The following is an 8998-nucleotide window of genomic DNA, read 5'->3' as shown; positions in this document are numbered from 1 at the left end:
GGGTTCTGAAGTCACACTTCTTACTAGCTGTATGACTTTCCCATAAATACTCAAGCCTCATTTTCTTCTTCTTAAAGAGACTTTATTTATTTATTTTCAGAGAGGGGAAGGGAGAGAGAGGGAAACGTCAATGAACGTGTGGTTGCCTCTCGCGCGCCCCCTACTGGGGACCTGGCCTGCAACCCAGGCATGTGCCTTAGATTGGGAATTGAACGTGCGACCCTTTGGTTTGCAGGCTGGCACTCAATCCACTGAGTTGCACCAGCCAGGGCTCAAGCCTCATTTTCTTATCCCTAAAATTGGGATATTTCTTTTTTTCCCCTTCCTGTTAGTATTGTAGCACCAGATCTTTGGAGGTAGTTCTCTAGTACGTGTAGCCCTCCAAACTCCTACACCAGAATCCAAAGGTACCAGCCCCTTCTCTTGCCCCAGGTCCCAGGTGGGGGTGGGGCACTATCCCCTGAGGGCTTGAATCTTGAGTGAAGGACAGAGGGCACAGTGCCCGGCAAGGGGACCAACGTGTCCCTGGAGCACACTGTTGGCTGTGGGTTGGCTGCTCAGCCTCTGAAGCGCTCTGTTTTCCAAGCCTGGACATCTCATTCCCATGGGGATGCTGTGAGTCCCCAGGGTCCTTCCAAGAAATGACCTTTCTGCTGAAGGCAGTTGTAAGCTACTCTTGCAGCAGGCCATCGAGGACCATGACTATATGCGTGATGCACTTGAGCACTCAGGGCCACTCTTGTTGCTGGAACTTAGGTGTGTGGGCACTGTCTCCAGAGAGAAACGCAAAGTCAAATCCCAAGTCAGACTCTTGGAAACTCAGAAATGAGAGAGTTCCTCTACGAGGTGCTGCTCTCGGAATCTCTCTGGGCAGGGCGGGGGCTCCAAGTCTCCTCACCCATCATGACTTCCCCTTCCGGACCCAGCCCCTCCCAGTTCTCCCCTTTCTGCTTACTTTCTTCCTGTCCCCTCCGAACCCTTTCCTATCTAGATCAGTTTAGCCTCTGCCCTTCTCCAGAGGACCAACTGCCCCAGTCCCGTCACCAGGAGCAGCAAACAGAAGAGCCTCAGTAGGAGGGAGGGAGAGGGAAGAGCTGCCAGCGCACAGCTGCCGGGGGCCTGCCCCCCACGCTTGCTGGCTTGTACTGCTTGACCGTGTGATGTAGACTTTCTGCTACAGCTCAAACTCCCCATCCATAGGCCTTTGTGATGAGTACAATAACCGTGTTATTTTCTTGTCTCTAGCCATGCATATTTCACATTTTAAACCAAGGATGCTGCTTACTAAGGGCCCCCAGAAGGACTTGAACACTGGGGTGACTCACCCGGGTCGGTGGGTGGCTGAGTTCATGTCAGTTGGGTCTGCTTGCGCTCCTACTGGTTCACACAATGACAGAGTAGTGCTGCACAATGCTTAAGCCACCCACCCATTTGCTCCTCATTCCAACCCTAGGAGGTAGGTGCCGTTATCTTTCTGCAGCTGGGGAAACTGAGGCAAAGATAGGTTAGGCAACTTGCTCAGCATAACCCGGTGAAGTGGCACATCTGGGTGTGCTCACTTAGCGTGAGACTGGGGAGTGTGGGGTCCGCTGTGCCTGTCCCACACGGAGGACAGGGCCAGCGGCTCTCGGTGTCTGCACCGAAGGACAGCTGATGCTCCGAGGCCGTCCACCCGACTCCCGCTTCCCTTCTTCCACCCCGACGGAGCCAGGGCTTTGCACAGGTCTCTGCCCCTCCAGGCGGGGATCCTAGTGCTGGCTGAGAAGCGAATGGGTGTCTCCCTGCGCTTTCTCTTGGGAAAACCACTCCTCTCTCATTAGACACATTAGAGTCCCCCTCCCTGGAGTTCGAATTTCGAGCAGAGACAAAAACTAGAAACAGTTCATAGTGGGTAGTGGCTAGGTGCGTTGGGTCCAAATCCGAGCTCCTCCTCTTCCCCCTTCGGTGGCTTTGCGCAAGTCCTGTGACCTCCTGGAGGTTCAGTTCCCATGTAAACAGGATACTGAGTCTATACCGCTTAGGGTCGTCCTTAAATGTGACGGTGAGTAGCAGGTGCTTTGAACAGAACCCAGCAGAGTGAGCAGCCACTGTTGGGACCACAGCAAAAGGCCCTGTGGGGATATCCATTTGTCCTGCCACCCTGGGGTTGCCCTGGTTCCCACCCTTTCCCAGACTGGCCCCTGTTTTGGAGAGTGCACTGTAGCCTTCAGGTAAGGCCCCTTACTGGCTCTGCTCCTGGTTAGCTAGCCCTGCCTGAGTCCTCGCCCCTCCCTATTTCCCAAGAGCCCTTGCCCTTCATTCCTGTCATGTGATTCCCTCTGCAGGCTGTCCACTGCACGTGGGTTCCGGGCTGCGGCAGGAAGCTGGGAGCTGAAATTCAGCCCACGTTCCCTTCAAGAAGCTGTGAGCCTTGGTGTGGGGGTGCACCTCTTTTCCAACTCACACCCCTGAGGGTAGCAGTCCCTCTGGTAACCTGTCCTCCCTCTTCCTCTATCCAGAAAACTTATACTCATCCTTCACTCCTAGTTTGAACATCACCTCCCCCAGGAAGCCTGCCTGGACTCTTCCAAATGGCATTCATTGCAGCCCGGTCCTCTGCACATCTCAGAGACACAACACAGGCAGCAGTTGGTCATCTCTCTGACTGGACTGTGGGCCTGAGCAGTCTCCAAGGCTGTCGAACCAACGAACGACTCGGCCAGGACCAGGACAGGAACGGTTTATTCTCACAGCTGAGCAAGGACGAGGCTCACAGCCCTGATAGCAGCAGAGGCAGCCCCCTCCCGGCCCCAGCCCTCCCTCTAGGCATGGCAGCTGCAGGCAGGCCGGGTCGGGAGCCTGGGTGACGGCCGGGGCAGCAGTCCGCCTGCCACAGGAGCAGCAGTGGGCAGCAGCAGCAGGTTACGGAGGGGGACAAGGAGTGTTAGTTGGGCTGGCTGGTTCCCATCCCCCCGTGGGTGGTGGTTGATGAGGGCCTGGTGGGGGCTGGGGGGGGCCCGACTGAGAGGTGGGGGCATCTGGAGCGGCTCAGTCGGCTGTGAAGATGCGGCTGGAAATGTCATCCAGGAGCCAGTCGATGCCCGGCAGCAGGTTGTCCCCGGTGACGGCGCTGCAGCCCTGGATGCACCAGTGGTGGCTGCGGATGGAGTCCAGCTCCAGGGCCTGGAAGGGCGGACAGTGCTGGTGGGGCCCAGTGGCCAGCCCGCCCGCCCGCCCGCAGCTCCTCCCCTCTCCTGGCCCAGGGGACAGCCATGCCTCCTCAAGGTCCTGCCCTGGGAAACCTCCCCTGGCCCCTGGTGGTCTGTCAGCCCTCCGAGGCACAGGCTCTCTGTGCAGCCATGCCGGCACTACCACTTAGGAAGTAGTAGCAACACAGGCTTCAAGTATCCGTTAGGACCCAGGCATTGTGCTGGGGGCCTTACAAAGGTCCTCTTATCCACTCCCCCCAAGGCCACCCTAGCCAGGGTCTGTGCTGGCCACTTTACTAAGGAAGAAACCAAAGCTCAGAGAGGTTAAGCAACTTGCCTGAGGTCACACAGGTAGTAAGTGGCAGAAGCAAGATTCTAACCACACTCTTTCTCATTCTGGTGCTGAAGCTCTAGAATAATGTTTGACTCTGGGGTCAGACAGGCCTATGTTTAAATCCTGGCTTGTCTACTTCCTGGCTGTGTGACCTTGGCGAGTGACCGAACCTCTCCAAGTCTGCTTCATCATCGGTAGAACGTTAACAGTCCCTACTTCATGAGGTTGCTGTGGGAATTGAAAGAGTGAATCGTGCAGAGCCGAGCACACAGAAAACACGATTGGCTACTGTTAGCCTGTGGAATGACCCATTTGCAGCCCTGTCCCCAGGCTGAGGCCACTGTTCTCACTGGCCGCTGGGTCTCCAGTGCCCCAGTAGGTCCTGCCGCACAGCAGGGGCTCATAAATGCTCTTAAAGTAAAGTAACAAATAAACACGTGCCTCTTGTCCTCCGTGAACTCACCAAGCCCTGAACTCACCTCGCGAATGGCGTTAGAAGACAGTGCTCCAGGCAGGTCCTGCTTGTTAGCAAAGATGAGGAGGGTGGCTCCAGCCAGGCGCTGGGGGGAGAAACAGAGGGGACCAGGGCTCAGAGCATGGCCTGGCTCCTCATCGAATCACCCAGACCATCTGGGGTCAGAGACCAGCTGGAAAACCAGGGCGAGGCACCATGAGGTGGGCGAGGCCCAAGAGAGGAAGGCAGTGTGGACACTGCCTTGGGAGGCCGGGCACGCGTAGGGTGGAGGGAGCCCTGGGCTGGGCCAGGGCCCTGGTTCTAGTCCCATCACCACCCAGCGGGCACCTTTCTCCTCTACGCCTCAGTTTCCTCTTCTAAAAAGGGGGAGAGGGTAACGGACAAAAGATCCCGAGCCCTCTGTGGTTCTAGATGGCTTCACCGGATGGAACTGACATGCGCAGAGAACACGGCTGCCCCCGAGGCCCTGGGGTCTGCTGGAAATGGCCTCTCCCCTCTTCCACGTCCACGGAGCCCTCCCACGGCCCCACTGCCCATATTCCAGGTATTTCCTTGTGTGTGCTGAGCCCTGGGGTTGCTCCGCATGGGTGGGGGGCTCTGGCCCAGGCCTGGGCGGCTGATCTCACTGGCCCTGCCTGACACCCTTAGGAGGTGGCCACTGTAAAACCAGCAACCGTATGCCCCTGTGCGTCCCCATAGTCCTGGCTGTACCCGCTGTCCCTCATCATTAAGAACTTCTTCTTTCACTCTCAAAAGTGTGTTTCTTTTCATGTAAATGTAATGTAGCAACCCAGATCAAATCCTGGAACAGAAACAGGACATTGTGGAGAAACTTGTGAAATGCAAATAAAATCTGTAGTTTTTTTTAAGGGCAACTTCCCTGTGTTAGCTTCTTAGTTTTGCCAAATGCACAGTGATCACGTGAGATGCTAGCAGCAGGGAAGCAGGGTGATGGGTACCGGGGTCTCTCTTCACTCTCCTTGTAACTTTTCTGTAAATCTAAAATTTTATTTTTAAAAAAAAGTGTTTTGGCTCAACGCTAAATTATAAGACCGCCCGAGCTATAACACCCATCTTGGAGATGAGGAAGTGGAGGTTCAGAGAGGTTCAGTGCCCTGCCTGAGGTCACACAGCGGAGAGGCTGACTCCTGAGCCAGACTCCACTGCCTCCCAGAGCTTCATGCGCTGGCCTGCGGTCATCTTCCTAAAGCTCCATGGGAGGCGGGAAACTGAAGCTAAGGGTGGGGAAGCAGCGACACTACAGGGATGTGAACCCAGGTCTGCAGTGTGACCGGTATGTGGCGCCACGCGCCTCCCTGGACCAGCTGTGCAGGTCGTCTCTGCCTCCGCAAGGGTGCTGGGCACGTGGGGAACGTGTCTACACGTGCATATATGTGTGCACGGCACTGGGGCCTGGATGCTGGTGGAAGCCGGGCTCCACCCCCCCACCCGCTCAGCCAGGCCCACCTCCTCCACCAACAGGCTCTGGAGCTCCCGCTGGCAGTCCTGCATGCGCTGGCGGTCGGCGCTGTCCACCACCCAGATGAGGCCGTCAGTGCTCTCAAAGTAGTTCCGCCAGTAGGACCGCAGGGACTTCTGGCCGCCAACATCCCAGATGTTCAGCTTGAACCTAGGCAGGGAACAGGTGGCTGGAGGGTCAGCCTGGCCCCTTATCCGCCCTCCCCCTGCTGCTTTGGGCTGGCCCGCTGGCAGGGACCCCGCTGCTCACCCCCGGTGCTCCAGGGTCTTGATGTTGAAGCCCAGCGTCGGGGAAATGGTGTCGATGTCTTCCCCATTGAACTTCTTGAGGATAGTTGTTTTGCCAGCGTTGTCTAGGCCGCTGGGACACACCAGATTAAGGAGAAACACCTGTACTCTGCAGGGCGGTAACACCATCAGAGTGCCCCTCTCTTAGGGCACAAACCATTTCCTACCACATATCAGAATCAGTTGAGCTCGTGACTGACCCACAATCGGCCCATGGTAAATGTGGAAGGATCAAGAAATCGGTATCATCTCCTCCAGACCAAAGGCTCCTTAATTCACTCCACATTTACTGCACACCTACTAAGTGCCAGGCCCTCTTCTGGTGCTAGGGGCACCCTGGGTCAAGTCTGCCCTCTCGCCTTACGCTCCCGTGTGGAGACAGCCAACAGAGTGCACACAAATGAGAAACAAGGTGAATCAGAGCCTGGTGAGTATTGAAATACAATGAAAAAGAAAAAAAAAACACAAGAAGTTCAAGGAGGAGGTTTGCAGAGAGGGCCCCTGCAGGAGCTTCCTTTAGCTCAGGCCGCAGCGACGGCCTCTCTGAGGGTCTTGGGCTGAGACCCAAACTACCAGCAGCGAGATTTCTGGAGGATTGGTGAAAGAGCACTCTGGGCAGAGGGAACACCAAGATCAAGTATCTGGAGGTGGCCATCCTCACTTGTTTCTGGAATATTCCAAATCTTTTGCTGCTGAGTAGGCACATGTGAGTTCACCAGCAAGACGGAAACACCCTCCTCCTTCCTTCTAATACTTAAGGGGGCTTGCAGCTGGGAAGGGAGCCTGGGCCCTGGACTCTGCAGCCTTCCTGCTCACGCTCCGAGCAAGTGACTCAAACCCGTGACACAGGCGTGACAAAGAATGTCTCCCAAGACTCAGCCTTAGCCCCTGATAATAGGCCACTGATTGTCCCCTCAACTCTGGGATGCACGCTTCCTCCCACACTGGATCCTTCCCCTGCACCAAGCTCTCTGGCTCTCTCCCACTTTAGAAGCAGACGACACCCTCTCTTGATCCCCCTCCCCCTTATTCCATTACTTCCCTCCCTTAACCGCAAATCTTCTCAGGGCCATTTGCACTCTGACTTTCAGTTTCTGGTCTGCTCCTTCTTGAACCCGTGAGGCTTTGGCTCCAGCTGCGTCCCCCGCAACTGCTCTTGCCAAGGTCAGTCCCTGAAGAACCCACTGGAGTCCCTCCCCGTGGGGAGGGAGTTTGCTGCAGTTGCCATCCCCTTTGCTTAAAAAAAAAAAAGTCCCCACATATCTGCAAGGTTCATCCCTCACCTCCCTGTCTTCACTCAACCACTTCCTCCACATGGCCTTCCCGACCACCTTGTTTAAACCACATTCTTCTCCGTACATACTATGTATTTTCTTTTTCTTTGTTAACATCTTTCTCCTTCCTACGTTCTAGAATGACCATGAAGGTAGGGCTTGTTTTTGTTTTGCTGTTTTATCCCAGCCCCTCGGACAGTGCCTAGCACACAGTAGGCGCTCAATAAATATTTATTGGATGAGTGAATTCTCTGCGTCCACCTCAGAGCTCTTTAAAACAGACATGCTGTGAATATTATTTTTCAGTTATTTGCGTGCGTTAATGTTTTCTGTCCCTGCTAGGGGAGCTGCGGGTGAGGAGGGCCCCGCTCTTGGATCCAGAGTTGCCCGCCACCGGGCCGGAGACGGAGTAGGGCGAGAATGCAGACGCCTGTTAATGGGATTCGGAAGGTCGGCGGAGCCTACACGCGGTCAGCCGCGGGGACGTCGATAGGCCACGCAGCAGCAAAGAAACGGACGGCTGGGTACACCGGCAAAAGGACCCGCATAGCGTCTACACTCGCTTCTCTCTGAAGCTGAAGGCCAGGCCCGCACGCCCCCGGGATTCCGACCTTGAGGGCGGGGCCAGAGTCTGGCCCCCTCCGACAGGGGGGAGGAGGTGAGAGCCGAGAAAGGCGACGGCCCCACGCTACGGCCAGACCTAAGGGTGGTGGGGTCCGAGGCATCTCCGGGCCCCAGCTCTCCCCTACATTGGGACACCTGGTCCGACTGCTGCACCTTTAGGCCCACAGCTTTGGCCTTGGAAACTGAGTCTCCCCGCCCCGAGCGGGTGGTTCGGTCTCCTCCCGGCCCCCTGCTAAAGTGATTGGTAGGGCCCAGTGCGTGACGCACAATGGGCAGTTGGGGCAGGCCGTCCGGCCGCGCACCCCGCACCCAGTAGGGGGCGCCTAGCACCGCCCGCCGGCGGGGCCCCGCTACCCTGGCAGCTCCGGCGTCCGGGAGGATACAGCATGAGTAGTCGCAGCTCCCGTTCTTTCTGCTTCATCTTCTTCAGGATGGTCAGAAGGCCCATGGTCCCGAAGCCCCCTACTGGCTGCCGTTTCTTCCTAGTCCCGGGACCCCTTTCCCTGCTCCTATTGGCTATCACGCCCACCAACAGCACAGCCTATTGGTCGACCCCTCGCTTAGTCCCGCCCTCGGCCCCACGTGACCATGAGGTTGCCCAGCAGTGCAGCTGCGCTGGCCCCTCTAGCGGTGATGGGGGCTTCTTCGCGGCCTCTTCGCGGCCACCTGCTTTAACCCTTCCCATCCCTAGGGCTTGAAGGACGAGGGCACCGCCATTCCTACCTACCCAAGACCCCAGGCTCGGCCGGGAACGGAAACCTGAAGTTCCTGGGTTTTGTCTTGGCTGCAAGGAGAGTAAGAATTTTGACGCGGGAGTCAGAACCGATAGTCCCAAGATTGTTGAGGAGCTCATCCCGGGCCCAGTGTAAGGCCCCGTTCCCCGGAAACGTCGTCCAGATCCTCCTTATCTTAGCCCTCGGCATCATCCTGAACCTGCCAGTTACAGTACCTACCCCTTTCCCTGGTACCAGGAATCCTAGAGGGTGGGCGTGGGGTTCTCCATGAAGTGCGAAAGTGCCCCCTAGGGGCCGTTTGGACATGTGCGATGGCGTCATTGGGTTGTCCCCATTACCAGGTAGGTCTCGTTAAGAGGGCAGTGGACAGACCCGCACAAGAATTATCCCGCTCAGGATGCCCACCATTTCTCTGTTAAGAAGCAAAAATCTTCGATTTGCTGATGAGAAAGTTGAGACTCACGTGGTGCTTAGCATAGTAATTGGCATGTAGTAGATGCTTCCTAAATACTTGTTGCTGAATGAATGACTGTCCAAGAGTTTGGTTCTTTACCTTAATGACCCTGTACAGAAAAAAGTGATGAAAATGAGGCCAGGAGCTA

The 8998-nt window shown here is 56.3% G+C and overlaps 1 protein-coding gene across 1 annotated transcript; it reads right to left on the bottom strand.

Moving 5' to 3' along the window:
* Positions 1 to 2702: 2702 nt before the first annotated feature.
* ARL2 (ADP ribosylation factor like GTPase 2) lies at positions 2703 to 8243 on the bottom strand. Its single transcript, XM_028515686.2, has 5 exons — positions 8046 to 8243; positions 5727 to 5837; positions 5465 to 5627; positions 4002 to 4082; positions 2703 to 3162 (listed from the first exon to the last, which is right to left on the bottom strand). Exons 1-5 carry the CDS (start codon positions 8108 to 8110, stop codon positions 3028 to 3030), a joined length of 555 nt encoding a protein of 184 aa, XP_028371487.1. The 5' UTR covers positions 8111 to 8243; the 3' UTR covers positions 2703 to 3027.
* Positions 8244 to 8998: the final 755 nt, after the last annotated feature.

Source organism: Phyllostomus discolor, chromosome 6 (assembly GCF_004126475.2).
Source record: "Phyllostomus discolor isolate MPI-MPIP mPhyDis1 chromosome 6, mPhyDis1.pri.v3, whole genome shotgun sequence".
Classification (NCBI taxonomy): Eukaryota; Metazoa; Chordata; class Mammalia; order Chiroptera; family Phyllostomidae; genus Phyllostomus; species Phyllostomus discolor.
This window is presented reverse-complemented; position numbering and strand designations above follow the sequence as displayed.

Bases quoted from the DNA above. Each gene is read 5' to 3' on its own strand.
- ARL2 (XM_028515686.2), bottom strand. From the start codon at position 8,110: ATGGGCCTTCTGACCATCCTGAAGAAGATGAAGCAGAAAGAACGGGAG. The intron at 5,838-8,045 runs GTATCCTCCCGG...GGTGTGTCCCAG, and splicing joins GAGCTGCGACTACTCATGCT to CGGCCTAGACAACGCTGGCA. The intron at 5,628-5,726 runs GTGAGCAGCGGG...TTCCCTGCCTAG, and splicing joins AAGACCCTGGAGCACCGGGG to GTTCAAGCTGAACATCTGGG.